This window comes from Macaca fascicularis, chromosome 17 (genome assembly GCF_037993035.2).
Source record: "Macaca fascicularis isolate 582-1 chromosome 17, T2T-MFA8v1.1".
In the NCBI taxonomy this organism is placed as follows: domain Eukaryota; kingdom Metazoa; phylum Chordata; class Mammalia; order Primates; family Cercopithecidae; genus Macaca; species Macaca fascicularis.
Genome location: NC_088391.1, coordinates 25,297,840 through 25,324,121, shown reverse-complemented (window position 1 = coordinate 25,324,121; position 26,282 = coordinate 25,297,840). Strand labels below are relative to the sequence as shown.

At 39.5% G+C, this 26,282-nt stretch overlaps 1 protein-coding gene and 2 long non-coding RNA genes across 6 annotated transcripts in view; 1 reads left to right on the top strand and 2 right to left on the bottom strand.

Annotated features, from left to right (window-relative positions):
* Positions 1–11,202: 11,202 nt before the first annotated feature.
* On the bottom strand, positions 11,203–12,286 carry LOC141408980 (uncharacterized). The gene is made up of 2 exons (XR_012426938.1): positions 12,182–12,286; positions 11,203–11,391 (listed from the first exon to the last, which is right to left on the bottom strand). It is a non-coding gene; the product is annotated as an uncharacterized lncRNA (long non-coding RNA).
* Positions 11,213–26,282, top strand: part of CPB2 (carboxypeptidase B2) — a 57,320-nt gene continuing 42,250 nt past the window's right edge. For all 4 annotated transcript variants that reach the window (XM_074021985.1, XM_074021984.1, XM_005585800.4 and 1 more), the window contains exon 1: positions 11,213–11,310. Coding sequence is in view for 1 of the 4 variants with exons in the window: in XM_005585800.4 (XP_005585857.3) it covers positions 11,237–11,310 (74 nt within the window). In the remaining 3 variants the exon portion in view is untranslated. The remainder of the gene's footprint in view (positions 11,311–26,282) is intronic.
* LOC107127946 (uncharacterized) overlaps positions 16,117–26,282 on the bottom strand; it is a 52,789-nt gene continuing 42,623 nt past the window's right edge. Inside the window, exons 2-3 of the long non-coding RNA XR_012426937.1 lie at positions 21,301–21,450; positions 16,117–17,953 (exon numbers count right to left, since the gene is read on the bottom strand). This is a non-coding gene — a long non-coding RNA (uncharacterized lncRNA). The remainder of the gene's footprint in view (positions 17,954–21,300; positions 21,451–26,282) is intronic.

Sequence of the window (26,282 nt, the reverse complement as noted above, 5' to 3'; positions counted from 1 at the left end):
TGAAACCCCATCTCTACTAAAAATACAAAAAATTAGCTGGGCGTGGTGGCAGGCGCCTGTAGTCCCAGCTACTCAGGAGGCTGAGGCAGGAGAATGGCGTGAACCCGGAAGGCGGAGCTTGCAGTGAGCCGAAGTTGAGATCGCGCCACTGCACTCCAGCCTGGGCAACAGAGCAAGACTCCGTCACAAAAGAAAAAAAAAATTCCCTTTTTTCTACTATATTGATTTCTAATCTTATTTTTATTGTTCCCTTACTTCTTTCGGATTTACTTTGCTTGCTTTTTTTTTTTTTTAAGTTGCTTGAGGCAGAAGCAGCTTAGGACATTGGTTTAACATCTACTTTTTAAGTATCTAATCCCATATATTTTTCAGTAGGCACTGCTTTAGCTGCATCTCACAAATTTTGATATGTTGTGTTTTAATTTTCAATCAGTTCAAAGTATGTTCTAATTTTTCTAATTATTTTTCTTTGTGTCCCATGGACTTTAAAAGAGTATGTTATCTAATTTCTATACCTCTATAGAAAAACTGTAATTAACCATAATATATTGTGTGGTTTCAAATAGCTAGAAGATAATATTGAAGATTCCCTACACAAAAAATGATAAATGTCTGGGATGACTGATATGCTAATTACCATGATCTGATCATTATACATTATATGTATTGAAACAACACTATGTACTCCACAAATATATACAATTAGTTTTCATCGATTAAAAAATACAATTTTAAAAAATAAAAAATAAAAATTTCCAAATATTTGAGGATTTCCTATATAATTTTTTGTTTTCTATTTCTAGCTTAATTCCACTGTGGTCAGAGAGCATGCTTTCTGTAATTTTAATCCTTTTAAATTTCTCAGTGTTTTTGTACATGGCCCATAATACGATCTGCCTTGGTGAATGTTCCATCTACACTTGAAAAAGTATGTATTCTGCCTTTGCTGGATGGGATGGTCTATTAATGTCAGTTAGGTGATGCTGGTTCATAGGGTCCAAATATGTTACATCCTTTCTCATTTTAGGGGGAGTGACGCTATGTAATTTCCATGCTTAGAGCATAAAAGATGAACCTTGCTTGCTAGAATACTTGTTCTTGGAAGCATCAACCCCTAAACGGTTCACATACCCTGAGGTTACCACGCTATGAGGAAGCCTAAATTAGCTCACATGGAGAAGTCTCAAAGCCAGATAAAACAAAAGCGACGTCTGACCAATCCCTAGATTCTCTAAGCCCTCTGTGGTTCTGGCTGCAGCCACTGATCACAACCATATGGGAGACCTTGAGTCAAAATCATTCACCACCTTATCCTCAAATTTCTGACCCAGAGAAACTGTGAGAGATAAAAGATAATTATTGTTATTTCAAGCCACTATGTTTTAGGTATTACACCGTAATTAATAGTAGTAGTAGTGATGATGTATTACCCTGTAGTAGCAACGGCACCACCACGTTCCTCCTTACTCCATATAGATAACCTCATGTCTTCCTTACCTAAGAAACTAGAGGTTATCAGCACTAACTTATTCAATGTCATGACTTCCTCAACTATAAATATATCTGCCTCCATATGCCTTTATATGCATCTGTATGTCCGTCTTTCTCAGGTCAGCAAAAGAGTACTTGGATTCTCTCCTACACTACTTGTCATCACCCGGTTTTCCTTGCAAGCTCATCTTTCTTCACTTGTGGCTTAACTTTCTGTGCTCCTCAGAGTTTCCCTTTTCTCTTCTCTTCTCAAACTCCATCCTCTTCCAGGCCCATCTCTTCCTATCCTTCTCTTCTTTGTTAGTTTATAGCATAACCATCTACTCAGCTGCCCATGCCAGAAATCAGGAAATCATCTTTCCTTCACTATATTCCTCATTGCCTATATCCAGTCAATCACAAAGTCCCATCACTGCTAACTCCTTCTTCATTACTCTCATATCCATATATGTCTTTTCATTCATGGAGCTAGTATTTTAGTTTGTTCCACCAATCATTTCTTGCCTGCTTTGTGATCAAAGAATTTAACCTAGAAAATTCTTACAGTTAGGAATTTATTGTATTTTTAAATTGTAGCCTTATAGTTTGTGATTAAATTTTGCAATAATTTCACAGAAAATTGGAAAAATTATACATACTCTAAAAACTAAGTTCAATACATGTCTATTAATTTAACTTTGTTATTTATATCATTCAATTTCTGAATTATTTGAGTTCATCCACGGGAAGCTCAAGCAAGAGAACAAAGGAAGGGAAGAAAATGAGGTGAGGATTTTTATTCTCCCAGCTCTCTTCCTGAAGAATTAATAGAAACTGCCTGAGGACTGGGTGCGGTGGCTCATGCCTATAGTCCCAGCACTTTGGGAGGCCACAGCAGGAAGATTGCCAGGACTTTGAGATCAGACTGGGCAACCTGGTAAGAACCTGTCTATAGAAATACAAAAATTAGCCAGGTATGGTGGTGTGTGCTGAGGGTGCTGTGAGTCATGATCACACCACTGCATGGCAACCTAGATGATGGAGCAAGACCCTGTCTAAAGAAAAAAAAGAACTGCCTGAGTCCTTCGATGGTAAGTCACAGCTCCAGCCAGGCAGCCCTGCCCTGTGGCTCTGTCGGTCACCAGGTTCTGGTCACTCATTCTTTTCCTTTCCCTATCTTTTCAGTGCCCCATGTTACTATTCTTGGGACACTGCACTATACTTGTAATTTCCCTATACCCTTCCCACATCAATATAAACAATACTTTTATTAAACTCCCCACAAATTAATGAAATTGAGTATGCCACGTTGCAATGCTCACCAGGGAATCTTCTTAGGTTCAACCTGGCATTCAAACTCACAAGACTTCCAACAGCCTCATTTGGCAACAGTTTATTCAGAGGTATGTAAGGTAGAAATCAAAGCTTGATGGCAAGGCACTGTTGGGAGCTCCTCTCCCGGGGGAGTAGTTCTTGGAGCAGCCATGCAGTAGCCACACTGCTTCCCAGTGTTCCTCAAATGATGTTTCAGGTGTGAAGCAACAAGATCCACATCAGGCCAGTGTAAGAATCACCCTGGCCTAGCAGCTCCATGTACCACGGTGGCCAATATCTTGTAATAACTTCGTAGATACAACTTTCAGGCTCCCTATGGAGGCACATGGAGTTACAGGAATCACCATATTCAGGGGAACCAAAAGCTCTGATGTCCCAATCAGATATGATATCCCAAATAATTGTCCCAATCATTTATGGTTATCCTGAGTCCAGATGCAATTTATCCAATAGGAGTTATTCTACCAAAAGTAATGTTGCCTAGAGACGTGGTTGACATTTTCCCTTTATCAAGTTCTTAGAGAAACACAGTAAGGAAGATAAGTGAAGGCCAAATGTTTATGCAGAAAGAGGCGTCTCTTTCCCATTGAGACATGGGCTATATATTCCCATCGTCTCATTTGGTCTAAGTCATCCTAGACAAATGGGAGAGTGCTACAGTCTTCTCCTATGTTTTTATTTATTTCTCCTTGATATTTCTATCATGTGTTGCTTTATATGATAATGGTATTTGGTTTTTTTCTTTTATTTTCACTCTGTCTTATGGTGCTGAGGTATTTTTCAACTCATAAAGTTTAATGACTGTTGTGTATTAATTATGTCTGTTGTCAATTCCAATTGAACTTTGTCACACTTTTTGCACTGCATAGCTTAATTTTGCTTTGTCTGATTCTAACCGTGCCATGTTTTTGTTTGTGTTGTTTCATTAATAGACTATTTTTTTCTATGGCAGCTTTAGATTTACAGAAAAATTGATTGGAAGACAGAATTCCCACATGTCCCCTCACTCCCCTACACTCACCCACCCCCAACACACATACGGTTTCTCCTATTATTCACATCTTGTATTAGTGTGACACATTTATAATACTTGCTAAACCAATATTGATACATTATGATTAACCAAAGTCCATAGTTTGACTAGGATTCACTGTTTTTTTTTGGTTTCTTTTTGATGGGGTCTCACTATGTTGTCCAGGTTGGCCGCCAATTTCCGGGGTCCAGAGATCCTCCCATCTCAGTCTCCCAAGTATCTGGGACTACAGGCACACACTACCATGCCTGGCCAGGATTCACTCTTTGCGTTGCACATTCTTCGGGTTTCGACAAATGTAGAATGACATGTGTTCATCATTACTATGTCATACAGTGAGGTTTCACTGCTTTAAAAATCCTGTGTGGTCCACCTACTGAGTCCTCCCTCCCTCCCACCTGAATCCCTTTTTGAGAATGTCATATAATTAAAATCATACTATATGTAGCCTTTTCAGATGGGCTTCTTTCACTTAGCAATGTGCAGTTAAGTTTCCTCCAGGTCTTTCCCTGGCTTGATAGCTCATTTCTTTTTGTTTCTTTACCCCAGCATTTGTTTCATTGATATCTTCTTCTACATATCTACTATTTTTAACTTCTGTGGATCATTTTATTTTAGTATAAGTCGTAAAAAGCATAGAGTGGAGTAAAAAGTTATTTGAGAGTTTGACTTTTAGTGGAAGGGTTCAAATTATTTTTCCTTGTACATATTCTTGTCTTATGTATCATGTCTAGTCTTTCTCTTTGGAAAGTGAAGCACCAGAGGTGAGGCTTGGAGCCAAGAAATAATCACTAGAATGAGCAGAGCAAGAGAGAGGAGAGACAGATAGAGGATAGCAAAAGCAAGGAGAGAGCAAAACTCAGACCTAAAATGAAGGCAAGTAATTAAGGTCACTTAGACGGTGAATGACTTGGGAAGTGGATTGGAAATCTTGTCAGATTTACACCAATGCCATCTCTTTGTCTCGTTCTCTGGAGGACATTTTGGAGAAGGAGCTCAAATGCTAGCCCCACCTCTTCCACTCACCACCAAAATGATTTCATTTCCTCCAAAGCATAATTGGACAAATGTATTTTATATCTTAATATAAAAAGATTAATTTAATGTGTTAAATATTAAGATTTAATATTATTTTATATTAAGATTAATATAAAAATGTGAAGGTAGAAATAAACTAGGAAAAGAGAGAGAAATACAAGCTAAAGCACCAGAAAGTAAAAGCAATTGAAGATGGACACAGAGAAAAACAAACTACAGGAATACAAATAAAAATATAGAAGAAAAGAACTATCCTATTTACTCTAATGAAGAGATCCATAGACAAATGCAGGGAGGGTGATTTCCAAGTCAAGACGACTCAAAGAGATTTGAGGTTTAATGAGACTTTCCCCACCTCTCCCCAATTACACAAAATTGGAGGAAAAGATATAAAAGGACAAAACCCCAAAGACAGCAAATGAGAGACAATCTCAGATGTAAGAAATGGAAAGTAAATGCAGAGTGGTGGCAGGTGTTGATGGCATGAGACAGGCAGTGGTGGCCACTGTACGTCATAGAGACATACTAGGGTGCTACGGGCAAGCTGACTGCTCAGAGCCAGGGACCAAGTACATTCTTCCCAGCTTGTGGAATAAAAGAGCAATAGGCTGGGCACAGTGGCTCACGCCTATAATCCCAGCACTTCGGGAGGCTGAGGTGAGCAGATCACCTGAGGTCAGGAGTTCGAGACCAGCCTGACCAACATGGAGAAATCTCATCTCTACTAAAAATACAAAATTAGCCAGGCATGGTGGCACATGCTTGTAATCCCAACTATTCGGGAGGCTGAGGCAGGAGAATCACTTGAACCCTGGAGGCAGAGGTCACAGTGAGCTGAGATTGTGCCATTATACTCCAGCCTGGGCAACAAGAGTGAAACTCCGTCTCAAAAAAAAAAAAAAAAAAAAAAAAAAAAAAGCAATAAAAGTTGTGCCAGACTTTTGCTTCCATTTAGGATACAGAAAGTTGCAGACAAATGTTCCTACCTTAGTAAGAACAAGCTGGACAACCTCTAAAATCATAATTTTTGCAGCTCATCAGAGAGCTGATGCTGCAAAGGAAACTAATGAACCAAAATTGAGGGAGGGACAGGAGAGCAGAAAACGCCCTGTCTGAGGCACAGACATGCTGGTCTGCCAAAGTCTGACAGCAGAACAGGGACATTGGAAGCAACTCTGTATTAGTCTAGGTTATCCAGAGAAAGAGAACCAATAGGAGATATATGTATGTATAAACATGTGTGTGTGTGTGTATACATGTACATAAAGAGATTCATTATAAGAAGTTGGCTCACATGGTTATGAAGCTGAGAATGCCCAGAAACAGCAGGCGACAAGTTGGAGACCCGGAAAAGCAGATGGTCTAAGTTCCAGTTTGAGTGTAAGTCTGAAGGCATAAGAATGATATCCCAGCTCAAAGTCAGCCAGATGGAGAGAAGAAATCTTTCTTACTCAGCCTGTTTTCCTATTCAGGCTTTCAATGGATTAGATGAAGTCTACCTTCTTTGCGCCTGTTTTATAATCAACTGATTGAAATGCTAATATCATCTTGAAACACTCTCACAGACACATTCAGAGATAATGCTTAACGAATATCTGGGCACCCCATGGCCCAGTCAAATTCATGCATACAATTAACCACTGCAAATCCCAAAGCACTCTGAGCCCCAGACTGAGAACAAGACAGTGGTCATCTGCACTGGGGAAGAGTCAAGAGATCGGAGAGAGATGACCTCTTTGAAGCTCAGAGCCTGCTGACGTTTGAGGTGAGGGCAGGAAAACAGAGAGAAAACCCACAATGAACTCAGCCTTATGCTGCATAGGAGGCAGCAGCTGCCTGTGGTTACTGGTGGGGAAGAGGAGAGCAGGAGAGCTGGGCCTGGCGATGGGTGCAGGCAGGGCAGGAGAAGTAAGACAAACCCTCCAGGCACTCAGATCTCAATCCCGACTAGAGGAAATAATATGATCTTGCTATAATAATATAACAAATAAAATTTAATGAAAATAACAGCAAAGCCTGGACCCAGCTCAACTGCAGCCTACATTGGCTCCCATACTTCACACTGGTGGCATGAAAGAAGAAGATATATGACCTATTCTGGGCTTATCTGCTAGTTACTTTAGTCTATACCATCCTTTTATACATAACATCTGTGATTCAATAAAAAATTACAAGTATATGAAAAAGCATAAAAAGTGACCCATCTTCAAAAGAGAAAATGGTCAAAAGAACTGGATGCAGAGATTGCTCAAAGACAATCTTTGTTCATACATGTGTGAACAAATGGGAAATGCAGCAGTGAAAAGTAAACTCTAAAAAAATAAAATTCAAATAGAAGTGTCAGAAATGAAAAATATATCAGAAATAAAGACTTCTTTCGATGGACTTATCAGCAAACTGGAACTGCTGGTGAAAGAATAAGTGAACTTGAAGCCAGATCGATAGAAAATATCCAAATTGGAGCATAAGGAGAAAAAAGACGTAAGAAATAAAACAAAAGCACTCCAGTTATTATTGTTGTGGGGAAAAAAAAATCACTGCAAACTTATAGATGTAGACTCACGTGTACAGAGCCAACGGATTTTTTCCCAAAGATGGCAAAGCAATCCCATGGGAGAAAGAGCTGTTTTCAGGAAATGATGCTAAAACAATTGAATATCTATACGGAAAATTAAAGAACCTCAATCCCTCCCTCACAATATACACAAAAATTAATTTGAGATGAATCATAAACCTAAAAGAAGTCAAAACTATAAAGCTTCAAGAAGAATATTTGCATGATATTGAGTTAGACAAAGCTCCTTAGACAAGACCAAGAAAGCACTAACCATTAAAGAAAAATTGATAAATTGAACTCGGCAAAATTAAAAACTTCTGCTCTGCAAAAGACATCAATAAAAAATGGGAGAGCCACAAAGTGTCAGAAAATATTGACAATGTATATGTCTGACAGAGGAATTGTATCCTGAATATATAAATAACTCTCACAAGTTAATAGTAAAATGACAAAAAACTAAATTTTCCAAAATGGTCAAAAGACTTTGATAGGCACTTCTCAAAGAAAGATATATTTACAATACAGATATCTGACAAAGAACTGATGTCTAGAAAATGTGAATAACTCCTACAAATCAGTAATAAGACGAACTATCAAATTAACCAGGTAAATGATCTGAACAAACACTTCACTATATATATATATATATATATAAAATCTAACTGTATGCTTATGATCTGTGCATTTCAATGCATGTACCTTAATACAAAGGAAAAAAATGCTGCTCACTTTTCCCTAGGACTGGTTGATAAGTAGCTGCTAGTAAGTATGAGACAGACAGGTAACTACACCAGGAGTAACCAAGCCAGTAATTAAGTCAAGTCATTGCTGTTTGGTGACTGAATCTTTGAAATCTGCTCCAAAAACCAGTATAAGACAGGGCTCTGGACTGGAAGCACAGGGACTTCTTGGAGGCATGTGCCAAGCAGAGGGAAGTAAGCATAGAGGAAGAGAGAAGGAAATGAAAGACTTCCTACTCGAAGGAAGACTTGCTACTCAAAATGAGCCTGCAGAGTTCCAAATCACAGAAGAATTCAAATACCAATAAAGGCAGCTAACAAAATCAATACTCAGAACATAAATTTACCCAAATATAATTAACCTCGTAAAGTAGTGCAACACCGACTTTAAAATAAGTATTCTGAGGATTCTCAATGAGAGATCTAAAGGAATCATATCCACTAAAAAATTGAAAAAAATCTTAAATGCTATTTTAAAATACTGGTATAAAAACAAAATCGGTAAACATGCAAAAGAACCAGCTGTAAATGATTTATACAGTCATCGAGATAATTATTTAAAACACCTCAATTGACTATGTAGTCTATATTAGACTCAAAGAACGAATTAGTGGATTTGAAGACAGTGCTGAGAAACTCACCCAGAATACAGCATACAGAGACAAAGATGATGAGTTTTTAAAACATGAAAGGACAGTTACAAGACATGAAAGACAGACCAAGAAGCTCCAACAGGAGCCCCTACAGGGCACTAGCAGAGATACAATAGCTGAAAAAATAATAAAATGATTTTCCAAGACTGAAGAAATGTCTGAATCCTCAGATCAAAAGTACATTCTGTGTACTGAGCAAGATAATAAAACATAAATCCACATCTAGACCAGAGTACTGGATCTGAGAAGCACCAAGGATAAAGATAATCCCTTAAAAGTCACCAAGGAGAAAGGACAGCTAAACTGCAAGGGAACAACAATTACCTGCCTAGGCAGTAGATTCCTACCATGCAACAGGAAACGCCAAACAGCAATGGCGCATCCGTCACACTTGAATATTACATTCAGCTAAACTAGTACTTGAAGGTGAGGGCAAAAGAAAGCTATCATTAAAGACACAGAGCATAAAAGATTTTATCACCTGTAGACTTTTGCTATAGGAACTTTTAAGAGATTGCTTTAGTAATAAGAATTGTAATTTAAAATTTATTATTTTTTGTGCAGTCCATTTCTTTTGTATCCTGTGTTTCTGTTTCCCCAGAGAGGAAACAGGATAAAATAAAGAAGAAACACAGGTACAAAATAATTAGCACAAAAATTGATAGAATTTACTACCATATTTAACTATTTTGACTGTTTAAAGTTACTTTTTATGTTAAAAAGATAAGGTAAAAGTTACTTGGGTTTTTCTCTCTCTCCTTCGGTGTGATTATGTTATTCATTTGAAACACAGGTTCATTTGTTTTTATTTGTATTCTTTTTAAAAATGTGTTTGCTTGTTTTAAGTACATGTGTGAAAACAACATGGTTCTAAAACTCAGAGTAGTTCTAAAGTTCAGAACTATTCAAAAAGCTTCACCCACAGAAGCGGCCCTCCCCATCTCTTCTACCCTGTATTTTCCACTCTGTTTCCACTCACCCCCTTTGGATAACCAATCTCATTGATTTCTAGTCTATCCTTCCTGTGTTTCTTTCTCCACAAATAAGTGGACACACACACGTATTTTCTTATTTCTTCTTCTTTCTTATACAAAAAGTGGTTACAGTGGAGGTCACCTGAATTCATTAAATATTCAATAGCTTTGAATCTCAAAAGGAAAAGTTTGAAATCTCAATCATTTTCTTCTGGCCGGGCGCGCTGGCTCATGCCTGTAATCCCAGCACTTTGGAAGGCAGAGGCGGGTGGAACTCTTGAGCTCAGGAGTTTGAGACCACCCAGGGCAACATGGTGTAACCCTATCTCTACTAAAAATACAAAAAAAATTAACCGGGTGTGGTGGGGCAAGACTCTGGTCCCAGCTACTTGGGAGGCTGAGGCGGGAGAATTGCTTGAGTCCCAGAGGTGAAGATTGCAGTGAGCCAAGATCGCACCTCTGCACTCCAGCTTGGGCTACAGAGTGAGACTCTGTCTCAAAAACAAAAACAAAACCAAAACAAAACAAAACAAACAAACAAAAAAAAATCATTTTCTTTTTAGAAGTTAATTGTGGGCAGGCTGATTTATTTTGCAAATTTGCCAATCCTGACTTCAAGAACATTCAAATGCATTAACCAATGGGAATGTAGGGAAAGAGGGCTCCACCCACTTACAGAGGGTAGGATATGGCCTCATACTAGACAAAATGTTATTCGATGCTACTTTCAAGATTATAGGGGATGGGCCTGGATTTAGTTGATGGCTATTATGGTGACCTTTAAATAAATGAGATTCAAAGTGACCTGATATCTTATATTGCTTGAACCAGCTTTCATGAAATAGTATTCTTATCGGGGGTGGGCCCATCATTCCATATGATCAAGGAAACATCGTTTTGAACAGAGATCCTGTAATCATCCTTACAAACTGCACTTCAACATTGGATTGGATTAGCCACATTTGAGGATCTCACTTTTTATGTCTTCATAAATTTAAAATGTTGAAAAAGTCAGAGGCAAGGGAAGACATTTATACTACTTCACAGTAGACCTCCCTCAACATGGGCTATATATCCATTAGTAAATATTCTATAGCTATTGTTCTGCAACAAACCAGACAAGATCCTACAGTCTTACTATCCTTCTATTCTTGGCCCTATCTTCCCCAAGGAGTTACACATATTCTAGATAGTCTAAATTAAGAGCAACTCTCATCATACTCTTTTTGAGTGTTTAATTATCAAACAACAGTCTAACTAAGCCAAAAGTATTTCTCTTTTTGGGAGTGGAAATGGAAGCTAAGTTGATTGACCCACAGGAACAAGAGGGAACATGCCATTATATTTTAACCAGTGTGTAAAGAAGGCTGTTATGCAATCAATGATCTGGGTCTTTCTCTTCAGAGAAATTTGTTGTACAGAAAATTGCTGTTGGGATGAAGCTTTGCAGTCTTGCAGTCCTTGTACCCATTGTTCTCTTCTGTGAGCAGCATGTCTTCGCGTTTCAGAGGTAACCCAATAGAATCCTAGACTGTGGTGGGCCACTCTCCTCACTTGTTTGCCACATGTCGTGTTAAGTCAGTGCACTGAGCTGGTGGGCAAAATGGTAAACTTTGAAGGCCAGGTCTTTGAGAACTTTCCAAGTTGCCCTGACAAATAAGTAGACTTTAGCATAATGGGCTATCACTAAAGAGAGGGTCTTTTTTCTTTCCTGGCTCTGGTTTTATTATTGGGAGAACGTTGGATGATATGCATATCCAGTGACTATGAAGATTCAAGAAATTAAATCTTTTATAAACATAATTATTTATATTCTAACTTGATGTATGATTCATATTCTTCCTGTCTTCACATTAAAAAAATTAACTATGGATCATTTATTTTCTCCTTGTACATGGAACACAGGAGGAAGAAGAGGGTGAAGTGTTAAATAGGAAGTTTGGATCATGCATGATTATTTAGCATGGACTATGAAAGGAAGAAGAGTTGTGTGATAAAGAACTATTATCTAATTCTTATTTTGCTTAGTAGACTCCCTCAGGATAAACTATCTAGAAGAACACAAATGAGCTCATGCAATGCATAGAGCGAATAGTTCCAGGGTACATGTAAGGTAATTTATTAAGTAGTCAGTTTTTAGGCTTTAAAACATTGATATTGTTTCCTTTGGAATTATCTTATTTTTCCCCCTTTGTTTTGGTTCTATGATCGCTTTCTCCTTCAATTATCTTTGAGACAGATCCCTCTCCTCATGTTAGTAAATGACAAAGAAAGAAGAGACATAGGGCAAAGGAATGTACCAGGGACACTTTTTCTACCACCAAAAAAAAGTTTGTAGTAATAAATAACCATAGGACAACAGTTTGGAAAATAGATCTTACCTTGTGAGCCTGAAGCTGTGTTTTTACATGATCCCTGAACTGTTTATAGTTGATTGATCTTCTTTTGTTCAATATGATTGTCAAATGTCGAGCAACAAATTCTGTCATAAAATAATGGTTGTTATTTAATCGACATGGGGGTCAAGATTGCTGCATTGATCAGAAATGTCTTTCTCTGTATTGTATTGGTGAATCATATGGTCAGGATTTCTAAGGTTCCTGTTAGTTCTAATATTCTATAACTTGATGATTGGCTTCAATTAAGGGAAAGGGGGAGAAGAGAAAAATTGGTATCAACATGTCCAACTTGGCTATTGTACACACTGGCAGTACCATTGACAGTGAGGGGAAAGGGAGGAAACCTCTGCTTATTTAGTGCCCGTGTTTGTGCCAGGCACTCAGCTAGTCACTTAGAAATGTTATCTCTTTAAATGCACAAAATCCTACATGCTAGGAATCTTTACTGACATTTTACAAAGGAGGACACTGAGCCTCAGGAAGAATAAATCGTTGGCCCAAGATCAAACAGTAAGTGTAGAGCTTGGATTCAAACCCACTTGAGCCTCATTTCAACTCTGTGCACTGCACAGCAGTGCTTCTATAAAATCTGGAAAGTAGGAAGAGAGCCAGTTTGAAGGGAGGTCAGATTTAGTCAAAGGGAGTTGGAGGCAACAGTTGGTTTGGAATGTAGCTTGGAAGAGAGGTTCAGGATTGGAGATCCAGTTTCATGGTCCTCACCCCCTAGCAGATCTAATTATGGCCTCAGCGTCAGCCCAGTGCAAGTATCCTCAGCTGGCTGTTGCAGAGGTTGGCGGGCAGGTGGACTCACTGCAGACCGCCATCTTGATCATAGAGTAACCCAAACTCTTAGATCGGATAATCAATAGCAAAACACACCAAAAGCTTTAGCACATCTCTTCAAATGAGTACGTGTATAGCAGCTTAGTGACACTAAATATAATGCAAATAAAAGAAGTAGCCAAAAATAAAATAGTAAAAAAACGAGTGAGAAAATATCTTCATGCATGGCTTTTCTTACTATTTGTTGCTTCAGCTTATACTCTGAAATCTGACTGATACTTATGCTTGAAGAAAGGAACGAGAATGTGACTATATTTTAACCAAAGAATATCACACTAAAAATATCTAATACTTTTGTATACTGCGAGGGTCCCTTTGTAGGGTAGGGGAGGTAGGAGGACCTCGGTATTGTAGACAGATGAATATCTGAATCCTGGTTCCCATCCCTTCACTAGAAATAACACTGCAAATTATTCTTTCTGTGAGTAAAAATAAATTTTTGTAGCAAATGTTTCTGAGCTCCACTTTTCCAGGAATGGCTTATTCCCGAAGCTAAAAAGGAAATCTAATTTCACTCAGAGCAACAGACTTTGACAAATTATTGCTGGTGTTGAGAATATAAACCCTTCTAAAAAAAAAAAAAAAAAAAAAACAACTCTGGCTTTTTCTTAAACCTGTTCTTTGTTATAATTTTTTTTCCATGATCATTTTCCTAATAACAGTTTTTATTCATGTAGTCTCTTAGTGGCTGATTTGTAGGTTCATTTTGATCAATTTCATCAGTGAAATGCCCTGGAACAACAACAACAGGTTTTAAAGGCATAAATGTCATATGCCAAAGACAAAGGCAGCCAAAAAATCATGACTCCCTATTCATTTGCTTTTAAAAACCAAACACCATAAAGGGTGAAAATAAAATACCAGCAAGAATCTTGTAAACAGAGTCAGTAATTGTATTGTGCAGTGATTACCTAAATGCAGCCTGCCAGCCCAGGCTATTTGGAAAGAGGAAGTAAGAGAAACTAGGAAGAAAGAATTAGAGAGTGGAAGAGGATTGACGATAAAGGGCTTTTGAATTATTAATAGACCACAGCAAGTTTTCCTTCTGTTGACTTCACGTACTGTCTGGGTACCTGGAGACCAGTTTACTCTCTTTCACTTAGCTCCTACTAATGTATTGTTTTCATCTCAAAGAACAGGCCACCAGTGGCCTTAGAACACTGTAATGTGTATAACAAAATTGTAGCCTTGGGCTATGTTCCATTGTTCAGAGACATCTTGCCAGCTTTTTAAATTCAAAATAATCTTTCAGAACATGAAAATGTGAACCCTCCCCTGTAAACCACAGTAGGGAATACACCCCAATGAACATAATCGCATTCTCAGAAGGGAAGGAACAGAGGAAGTGTTGCATAGGTATTAAAAGCTCAGGATCTAGACTCGAGCCCCAGATCTGCTACTTACCACCAGTGCAGCCTTGGGCAATTTGCTCATCCCCTTTGAGCCTCATTTTACTTTTTGTGTAAAGTGACCTGTTACTTCATTGTGCTTGTACTTCTCATTCTATTTTTGGTGTAAGGCTGTTCTTTTTTCTCAAGTGGTTATTGTGTAAGTGCTATAATTGTATCATTCAGAGACGCAATTGAAACACAGCTGTATTTTTGTCTCCCTTAGCCCCATGACATTTTGCGTAGTGGGGTTACCTATCACTGCTCTTGCATGGAAAGTTAGAAAATTTCAAGGCTTTTTAGCCTGCTCTTAAGCGACAGTCCTTGGGTCCTGCTAAAAATACAAATAGCCTCAATTTAGAAATTAGAATGTCAGTTCCATCTTTGTTGTTAAAAGAAAATCTTTAAACGAATTATATTTAGCAAAGTTTAATTGAACAAAGAACAATTTTCTAATCAAGTAACCCTCAAAAACGCAAGAAGTTCAGAGAGTTCTGCTCAGCTAGGTGGGCAGGCAGCGTTTACAAACAGCAAATGGAAATGAGGTCCAGAAGCAGCTTGAGTAGTTACAGGTGAGCAGTTGTCTTACTGGGCAAGGGCTGATCAGTTGGCCACATGGGATTGGCTGTAGCTTGGCTGCTGTGATTGGCTGAGGCTCACCTCGTTAGTACAAAAAAAAAAAAAAAATACTCCTAAGTTAGGTTGCAGTTTGTTATGTAGACACTCAAGTTACGAGGCATCCTCAGACCAAATTTAGTTTAATTTAACATTATTTACAGGAAAACAACTGCCTCACCTCTTCCACACACACACACACCTTCCTCTTTTTCTCGTTAGTCTTTTTCTCAAGTTCTAACTTCTTAGAGTTGTGTGAGACATCTTTATTGGGGAAGCCTCTGGACCAGGACAGATGCTTCCTTGTCCAGGTGTTTACTTGTGACTCCATCCTTCACCCCTACGAGTCTTATTTCTACCTCTGGGCTCTTGCTGCTGAGAACCTTCCATCCCTGTAGGTGGTCCTATTGGACGGCATCTAACATTAAGTGTTTCTTTCCATTTTAACAACTACTATCTAGCCAACTAGAGACCAGCCACATGCAGGTTTAGCTTTATCAGGAGAAGTCAGGCACCAGTCTTTGCGTCTGTAAATTGAGGAAACATTAAACTCTCTCATTCTCTCCTGGAAGTCCCCCTACTAGGCTGAGGTGAAGGGAGTACACCCCGAAACTTCATCCCTTTGGGAGGGTGGTTTATTACAGAACCATAACAACTTGCTAAAAAAAAAAAATTCACAAATCCTCTCCCTCTTTCCACTCTAACAGCTTTTTATATAGCCTGTCTATGACTAAGTAAGGGGAAGCAGTCATGAAACCAGTTTCCAAAAATAGAGTGATCTGACCCTCATCCCATTACCTAACTCTGTTGTGTTAGCACTTTGCTCAAATTCCGCATAAGAAGAGTCTGTTCACTACAAGCTGAACTTGGACATATCAATACATTTTTGGTGAATTTTTAACTTCATAATTTTACTCACTATTTCCTAACTTATTTTTTGAATTTCCTTAATTTTTTCTTCTTAAGAAAGAGGCCTCATTTGGATAATATACATTTTTACCTTTATATTTTCTTTCTTTCTCTGCTTGTTGACTACTTTTTGGACTTTTCTCCTTCTTTAATACATTAGGATTTTTTTTTTTTTTTTTTTTTTAGTTTAATACTGTCTACTCAGCATGTTTTCCTTCCTTCCTTTCTTCCTTCCTTCCTTCCTTCCTCTCTCTCTCCCTCTCTCTCTCTCTCTTTCTCTCTTTCTCTTTTTCTCTCTCTCTGTCTTTCTTTCTTTCTTTCTTGACCTAGTCATACTCTGTTGCCCAGGCTGGAGTCCAATGGTGTGATTTTGGCTCACTGTAACTTCCACCTCTGGGGTTCAAGTGATTCTTATGCTTTAGCCTCCCAAATAGCTGGGACTACAGGTGTGAGTTACTACACCAAGCTTATTTTTGTATTTTTAGTAAACACAGGGTTTCACCATGTTGGTCAGGCTAGTCTTGAACTCCCGACCTCAGGTGATCCACCCGCCTCGGCCTCCTAAAGTGCTGGGATTACAGACGTGAGCCACCGTGCCGGGCCCATTATTTTCAATATAATAGATTATCTACCATACTGCCTTGTGAGGATTAAATAAGAATACCTGTAAAGCACTTAGCAAAATATCCAAGTTAGTAAATATCAGTAAAAAAGAAGAAAAGTCCCTCCAAACATCTTATATTCTAGTCAACACAAGACTTCCTCTACATGGACTTGAAATTTAGCTTCTGTTTAGATAATGGAGAGCTCATTGCTTGATAAGTTGTCCTATCTCATGGTTAGCTCAAATTGTTAGGAAGTTCACACTGAAATTACAGTGATTTAATCATATGAACCTCCACTTCTCCATACTTTCCATGAAAAGGAAGCTTTGAGTTTGCCACATCTTTTGTTAAAACTCCCAGAATCATGCCCAACCAACTTGTAAGTAAAGGCCATAATCTTGACCCCAGCATTTAAGACCCTCAACAATCAGGTCCTACCCTGCCATTTGTCCTGGCTTTATTTCCTGGTATATCTCGATATAGGCCCCATGTTTCCCCCCAGCTGGATCACTTCCCCTTCCTTGAGCTCTGATTTTACTTTTCTACTTGTGCACCTGCACTTACGATGTTTCATCTCCAATTCATTTAGCAAAATTCTGCCTATGTTAGTCTTATGCCATCTCATCTCCACTTCACCTATCAAATCCCACTATCTCAGAAGTCCAACTCAGAATATCTCCATTCTCTGACTACCTAAGCCAAAAAAGATATTTGACTTTGTATTCCTGTAGCAGAATATTTATACCACTCGCATTGCACTTTTAGTGTTTTATCTCACAGAACAGGCATTTGTATCAGTTGCAGGTTAGTTTCCCCAGGAAACAGACTCTGCGATGAAGATTGCATGGAGGAAGTTTACTGGAAAGGAGTCTCAGGATCAACATCTGTGGAGGAATGAAGGAAGGAGGCTTGGGCAGAGGAGAAATTGAACTGTGATGTAGTCACAACTATGGCCTCACCTGTTCCTGCAGAGAGCCTTGAGGCTGGGTTGACCTGGTAAAGTTGTCCCAAACTGGGGCAAGCAGGCATGCCTTTGTAACCCCTGTTTATTAATCACTGGGTGTGGATTGTACCTTGGAGGAGGCATCATGTTGGGCAACACAGCTCTCTTCAGACAAGGGCAAGTCCTAGAAAAGTACTCAGGTGAGAATGGCAGCTGCCAACCCTCCCAGAAGCTGAGGACATGAAGAAGCTGAGGACATAAAGAAGCTGAGGAAATGAAGAAGCTGAGGAAATGAAGAAGCTGAGGAAATGAAGGTGCATCCCTGGATGGAGATCTAGGCAGCAAAACATGACATCTACTACAATCCAACCCTTTGTGTCACTCAGGTCAATTTTCTTCATAAAATAAGCTTTGAGATCAGCTCTTCTGGGATTCTGCTTGGTCTCTCTTCCTAAAGAAAACATACAAGGGGAAAGTTAGTGAAATAAACTACAACCTTCACAGTTATAGCTAGTCTTGAGGCTGTAACCAATACTTGTCATTCCTCTTCTCCCCTGCCCAGTCTGTTTCCCCCTCACCCTTTGCTAGCACCTCTTCTACTCTAGGTGGTTTACCTGGTGAGACAACCCAGAGCCTCAGCCTTCAGGATCTGAGTCATAGTCACTGGGCCCTCTTGGGCCATGGCTGCTGCAATTGTCTGTATACATCAAATTTGGACGAGGAAATATTACAGAATGCCTAAGCTGGATGCCACATTCAGTATGTAAGTGCAGCCTTCAATGTCCTTCTGACTACTGGAGTCAAATACCCTTCCTGCATGGCTAGAAAACCCCGGTAACTCCTCTCCTTCCTGATAATCGATCAACATGAGGAAACTGAAATGACTGGACAGGAACAACAGCTTTCAGTTTAAAGGAACTCTTCCTATGCTTTCTGGAAGCCAGAACTTTTAAAAGTACAGAGTCCATATTTGTAGATTTAAAGTACTAATTCTCCAAGTGGGTTACCTGGAGTGATGGTAAATGGAAACACTCCAACTTGGTTCCTGGAACCATGTATACTAACTAGTAGGGACACAGCACCATATGAGTATTCATTTAAAGTGTGTACTGGAGGATGTTGCCTTCCAAGTTAGCACCTCAATTGATCCTTCAACAAACCATTTGTATTGCAGTATCAGGCTAGCAGCAAGTTGGTATTGTGGTAGGTGAGAGGCTAAGTGGATTCCATGGTAATGGACCCATTTCTGTAATTTCCTTGTTGTAAAGTGCAGCCCGTGATCTGATAGGATGTTATGTGAGCTCTTGTATCAGTGGGTCAAACTCTCTGCAAGCCCTTGTATGGTGATGCTTGCCTGAGGCCCTGCGGGCAGAAGAGACAAACCCATACCCAGAGTGGAAGAGGACAGATGTAGTCAACTTACCACCAAGTGACTAGCTGGTCTCTTTGAGGAATGGTGCTGATTCTGGGGCTCAACTTTGGTCTCTGTTGCTGGCAAGTTAGACATGGGGCAGCAAAAGTAGCTAGATCAGCCTTAATGAGAGGAGTCCGTGCTGCTGGAGCCATGCACATATCATCTCTGCCATCAGGCTATTCTGTGCAAGTGCCCTTTGTGCCAGCATTGGGGTGGCTGTTGACACAGGCTGACTGACATCAACTGGCTGAGTCATTTTGTTTATGCAGTTGTTTAATGTCTATTCTGTTGTGGGTGCTCCTGGTTAGGCATTAATAAGTGATACAAAGACCTTCACACTTTCTGCCTACTCCCATAGTTCCATTTACATCCCCCTTTCTCCAATCTCTTTATCTCCAATCTGTCAATATTTCTTCTTCCAGGTTCTTGAGGGGTTTTCCAGTCATGTCACTTGCTACTATCCATGAATTCCTGCATATTCTAACACTGGAAACACCTTTTCCACACAAGGTGTATGATGAGATGTAACACTGAAGCTCTGCCTATTTGGGACGATTGCCCTCTCTGCTATCTTTGGGTCACCCGAGTGAGTCCATAATGCAGAACCCCTTACATTTTTTTTTCTTTTTTGAGATGGAGTCTCCCTCTGTCACCCATGCTAGAGTGCAGTGGCACAGTATCAGCTCACTGCAACCTCTGCCTCCTGGGTTCAAGCAATTCTCCTGCCTCAGCCTCCCAAGTAGCTGGCATTACAGGTGCCCGCCACCATGCCCAGCTAATTTTTTGTATTTTTAGTAGAGATGGGATTTCACCATGTTCACCAGGCTGGTCTCGAACTCCTGACCTCAGGTGATCCACTCACCTCAGCCTTCCAAAGTGCTGGGATTACAAGCGTGAGCCACCGTGCCCAGTCCACTTCATTTTTTACTTGCACCCATGCACTATCAACTTGACTGTATCAGACTTCCTCTTCCTACTTGTGTCAGTTATGATCCTCTGAGAAGCAGACACCAAGATGGTATTAGCTGTGCAAGAGGTGTGTTGGGGAAAATGCTTAGGTGCAAGAAATGGGGAGAGGGCTGGAGGAGGCTGGGAGAGCCATGAGACTGCAATGCAAGCTTAACCCCTGTGGAGGAGAGAGGAAAGGAAGGAAGTGGGTAGGGAATATTTCAGGTCGTAGTGCAGTTCTAAGAAAGTTTTGGCAAAACCAACAAAGAGCTCTGGCCAGGCACAGTGGCTCACGCCTGTAATCCCAGCACTTTGAGAGGCTGAGGTGGGTGGATTACCTGAGGTCAGGAGTTCGAGACCAGCCTGACCAATATGCTGAATCCCTATTTTTACTAAAAATACGAAAATTAGCCGGGCATGATGGTGTGTGCCTGTAATCCCAGTTACTCAAGAGGCTGAGGCAGGAGAATCGCTTGAACCCACGAGGCGGACGTTGTAGTGAGCCGGGATTGCTCCGTTGTACTCCAGCCTGGGTGACAAGAGCACAACTCTGTCTCAAAAAAAAAAAAAAAAAAAAAAAAGGTCCTATAGCCAAAGTAACTCATCAGAAGAGTTTCCAGTTTTGCAGAAAGAGCCTCCCTTAGTATCCCCACCATCCTCAGTTATTAGCTGCAAGCAGCCAGTGGAAAATGTGGTATTAGCACTAACACGGGGACAGATTTCAGAGCACAGTGGTTGGGGGCTTATATCAAGTACACATCTTGCAGCTGGAGAGTGAGAAAGTTAATTAAAGCTGAGGCAAGACTGTAAATATACAGTGGTGTCTGTCCCAAGTGGATGTGAACTGTTCTGGTGCTTTTTCTGACTGGCATATCCAGCGCAATAGCTGAATACCATATGCCTGAGACTCTACCCCGGCAAAGATGCCACATCAAGCACTATGGCTGCAATTGAGAATCCTGCTTGGTTGAGTTTGATTGTTTGCTGTCGTTTTCCGGGATCCAGATGGCAAATTAAATGTGGATTTGATGGGATCTACCATCCCTGCGTCTTTTAGGTCTTTAAGGGTGGTACTGATATTTGTCATTTCCCCCCAAAGATGAATTTTTTTTTTTTTTAATTTTGATATCTGACTGGGAGGTTGGGCAATTTCAGAGGTTTCCTTTTGGCTTTTCCCACTATGATAGCTCTTGTCTCACAGTCAAGGAAACAATGTGGAGGTTCTGCCAGCTATCTAGTATGTTCGTGTCAATTATACATTTGGTGACCAGGGAAATAATCATGGGGGAATCCATTGACATGGTGCACCCCCTATGAGCTAGACTTAGGCTAGGACTCCAGATACCCAGGTTTCAAAGTCAGCTTGGACATTGACCCTGCATCCAACTGACCTGAAAATATTTGAGTATTACCCTTTCCCCAGTGTGCAGACTTACCTGAGGAAATTTCCATAGGTTTCTTTGGGAAAGGACTAAAGGAGTCACAATCTTTTTAGATTCTTTTTTTATACAGTTGCAGGGTCTTTCCTTGTGGGGACCTGACTCCTCCTTCAGGCAAGAAATTCTGGGTCTAAGAACAGCTCAGATCTGGAAAAAGGCAATGGATTATGACTTTTGATTAGGATAGCTGTCCTCAGCCTCTCTCATTATCCAGCTTTGATTTATTTTTATTGTAAAGACTGAGCAATCCTTTTGTTGGCTGCTTCTCTATCTTGCGCCTAAGAACTCTGTGTTCTCCTAACCAACTCGACAATTTTCTGAGGGTCATGGTCCTCTGGCTGCCACTCTGACCTTACTGCTCATTGTAATAACTGTGCCCAACTTGTTACTGGTGGTTAAGCCCTCCTGCCCGGCTTCTCTATATAGGGATCTTAACATCCCCATTGCTATCAAAGAGCTCAGTTCTGTAATGGCATGTCCTATAGTTAGCCCTCAGGATCTATTCCCAGCTCCCCTCCTGGCCTCCAAGCCAGTAACTTAGGGTAGTCACAACTTACACTGGCTGTGGAAGTGCTGGGCATGTTAGCAAAGGAAAGGGACTATACCCCAAAGGAGGTGCACTCACCCATGCTGCAGAATTTAACATTCTAGTTAGTTCCTTAAGAGGTGGCACAAACATGCTGCTAGGATGGTTTTTGGAAGCTTGGAGAAAGCATGGCCCTCACCACCTGAACTAGAAATGTCAGAGCGAATGTGGCAGATAGTGAAAAAAGAGATGGAGCACACTAGAATAAAAATGCTATGTAAGGCTAGAAAACCCACTGGGTGACTATGCTCCTCTAAGGGCCCAGAGAACATTCTGTTTATGAAAACAATAAGGAATGTGCTGGTGAGATGAGAGGGTTACCAGCATCGCTGAGAAGCTTGTTAGTGGCTTTTTCACAGTCAAAGGAGATTTTTCTTTAAATTTAATTTGCTTGAATAAATATAAGAATAAGAGTTCTTTTGGGTTTAAAAAGTAAATAATACAGAAAATCATAAAATCAGGGAGAAAAACACTGAAATTTCACCATCCTGGGAAAATATGAACATTTTTGTGATCATCCTTTCATGCATTTCTCTATGCAGTTATACATCCCCATGTATAATTGTACATTCGTTGAACGTCGTATCTCCTATTGGTACTATAGGAACCTTTCTTTTAAAAAGAATCTCATTTGTTCTTCCCCTGTCACTTACTAAAGCTTTCAATTGCCATTTCTCACCCTCCAAATCAAAGCTAACAATGTGTTGTTTATTTGTGTATAATTTTCTCTTGCTTTTAACACATACAATTTTTCTTTACCTTTTAACTTATTTTTTCCAAAAATAGGATCATATTTCATAAAGTTTTCCACATCTTGCTTCTCTCCCTTAATATGTCATTTAAAGCCCCCAAGTTAACTTTTATAAATCAAACTCATATTTTATAATGACTGAAAAGCATTCTAGAATGCGGAGACACTACCAACATTCGACAGTTCTGTTACTGCTAAGCATTCACATGGTTTTTAGGTTTTGTTACTATGAATAATGCCGTAATACATATCCTTGAACATATGTCTTTAATCACTGGTTTAATAGTTTATGCTAAACTTGTACCAGAGATTGATATAAAATTTCTCAGTCTAGCTATTTTTCCCCTCTTCTGATGATCAAGTCTCCATAGGCTTATTTCCAGAATTCAGAATATTTTACTAAGGATTTCCAAAATAAAGCCACCCTCCACCCTTGTTAAAGTTATCCTTGGTGGGTGTGGTGGCTCATGCTTGTAATCCCAGCACTTTGGGAGGCTGAGGTGGATGGATCACCTGAGATCAGGAGTTCAAGACCAGCCGGGCCAACATGGTGAAACCCCATCTCAACTAAAAATACAAAAATTAGCCGGGCATGGTGATGCATGCCTGTAATCCCAGCTACTCGGGAGGCTGAGGCAGGAGAATCGCTTGAACCCAGGAGGTGGAGGTTGCAGTGAGCCAAGATCGCGCCATTGCACTCCAGCCTGGGTGACGGAGCGAGACTCCATCTCAAAAACAAACAAACAACAACAAAAAAACAAATAAAGTTATCCTTATAAATCACAGCTCAAATGTTACCCTTCTAACTTCTAATTGCCTACAAAATAAAGTCCAAATTTCTCAAAATGTATCCAAGACCTTCTCTAGGGGAGGACGAACATAACTTCCCACACTCATTTCTGTTTAGCTACCCTTCTTCTCTTGCTTTAAACACCTGTATCCTATACTTGGCAACAATGAACAAGAGCCATTTTCCCAACAATGCCCTTTATCTCTTGCTATTGTGCCTTTACCCACTCTTAGACATTCTTATGCACCCAGACATCCCTTCTATGAAGCCTTTGCTAATAAAGACAAACAGAAGTTATCATAACCTCTTTTGTGCTTCCAGAGCTCTTGGTACATGGTTTTCTTAAATAAGATGATTTATTTGGAATATTTTTGGATTTACAGAAAAGTTGCCAATTGTAATACAACTGTATACCCCTCACCCAGTATACCCTAATGTTAACATATTATCATGATATATTTGTAAAAACTGAGAAATCAACATTGTTATATTACTATTAACTAAACTCCAGACTTTTTTGGATTTTGCCAGTTTTCCCACTAATGCCCTTTTTCTGTTCTGAGATCCAATCCAGAACACGTGTTGCATTTAGTCATCATGTTGCTGTGGTGTAATGTCTTGAGTGCCGTTGTTCCATGCATTTTATCCAGGTTTTTAGTTATTTCATAAAGGAGGGTATAACTGGAAGCAAAGTCTAAGATTAGCTTTAAATAAAGCAAGAGGAAAGCATTTTTTTTCTAATTTAAAATATATCATCATATTTCAAGGGCAATATCTGTTTGAAAATAAAAGAAAAATCTTGTTCAGTTAAAAAAAAATGGGGTCCCAGCTGGCAAATGCCGCCAACATAGCTTAATTTTAATTTAAATAAAATAGTTCTTTGAGGTTACTCAGTGGTATACTGGAAACCTAAGAATGCCATTGCCATTAACAGAGTCCACAATCCCTCACCTCACTGCTTCCTTTCTCTCCTTATCACTTACCTATGAAACTGGATGGAGAGCTGCAGAGATGAAGACGTTTACTAAGAAATTCTTTCCTAAGTGGTATGTGAAAAGAAAGTAAATTCATGTTGAGTCACATTAATCTATTGCCTTGGCTGTGTAAGAATCACTAAGAATTCTCACAACCTTAGCAAGAGTTGCAAAATAGAAATACAACAAAGCAAAGGTGAGAAAACAAACCACGTGTCTGCTTTTTAAACAATCTATTGATACAATTCACCACATTAAGAGATTAAGCCAGAACACCCATATGCTCATCTTACAGAAAGCATTTAAAATCCACACCTATTCATCATAAAAACTCATAACAAAGAGCGAGGAGTTTTTTTAAACTGATAAAAGGCTTCTACCAAAAATCTAAAACAAGCATTCTAATGGTAAAATATTATAAAGTTTTTCTTAAAAATTATGAATCATGCATTTTATCTCCATTTCTATTCAATGTTGTACTAGAGTCCTAGGCAACACAGCAAGACAAAAAGGAAGGGGAAAAGGGGCTCTATAAACACTGAAATTAAAGAAGCAGAATGTATTAGAAGTACATTAAATACATTAAAAGTAATGGCAAACAGCGCACTTACTTTTGCACCAACCTAATAGTATGCGTAGATGTAATGATTAATTGCAAAGAGAAAAATCGCCCCAAATATCTACACTAAAATTATCAAAACTATCAAGGGAGCTGAATAGAAAATCAACACCAAAAATCAATTTTATTTCTATATCTCAGCAAAAAAGAGCTTAGAGGCGGCATATTAAAAGTTATCATTTACTAATGAAAAGGCAAATTTGTTAGAAGAAAACATAATTTAAAAATGTGCGGCCGAGCACGGTGGCTCACGACTGTAATCCCAGCACTTTGGAAGACCGAGGCGGGCGGATCACAAGGTCAGGAGATTAAGACCAGCCTGACCTATATGGTGAAACCCCATCTCTACTAAAAATACAAAAAATTAGCTGGGCTTGGTGGCATGCACCTGTAATCCCAGCTACTGAGGAGGCTGAGTCAGGAGAATTGCTTAAACCAGGGAGGTGGAGGTTGCAGTGAGCCGAGAATGCACCACTGCACTCCAGCCTGGGCGACAGAGCAAGACTCTGTTTAAAAAAAAAAAAAAAATTATATGGATAAAATTATAAAACTTTTGAAAAGGCATTAAAGAATAGACAGACAGGCCGGGTGCAGTGACTCATGCCTATAATCCCAGCACTTTGGGAGGCAGAGGCGGGTGGATCACAAGGTCAGGAGTTTGAGATTGGCCTGACCAACATGGTGAAACCTCATCTCAACTAAAAAACACAAAAATCAGCCGGGCATGGTGGTGTGCACCTGTAATCACAGCTACTCAGGAGGCTGAATCAGGAGAATCGCTTGAACCTGTGAGGCAGAGGTTGCAGTGAGCCAAGATTGCACCATTGCACTACAGCCTGGGTGACAGAGCAAGACTCCATCTCAAAAAAAAAAAAGAATAGACAAATAAACAAATTCCCTATATTTACTGATAAATGACACTCAGTATCATAAGTATATCTGTTCTCTCTGAATTATTAATCTATTGATCCAATATAATTCTAATGAAAATACCATTTTTTTCATGAAACATAACCAGCTGATTTTTAAAAATTATGTGAAAAAGCAAAGGATCAAGGCAAGAGGCTTGTGAAAAAAGAATTGGGCAGGGCAGAGGGGAAGCAAGAGTTTGTTCTCTAAGGTATTATGATGTAATATGAAGCTACTATCACTAAGACGAGTGATATTGGCTCATGGGTAGACAAATATATCAACATAATAGAGAACATAATAGAGAACTAAGAAATAGAGCACATTATATTAGCAAGGGTAACCCTTGC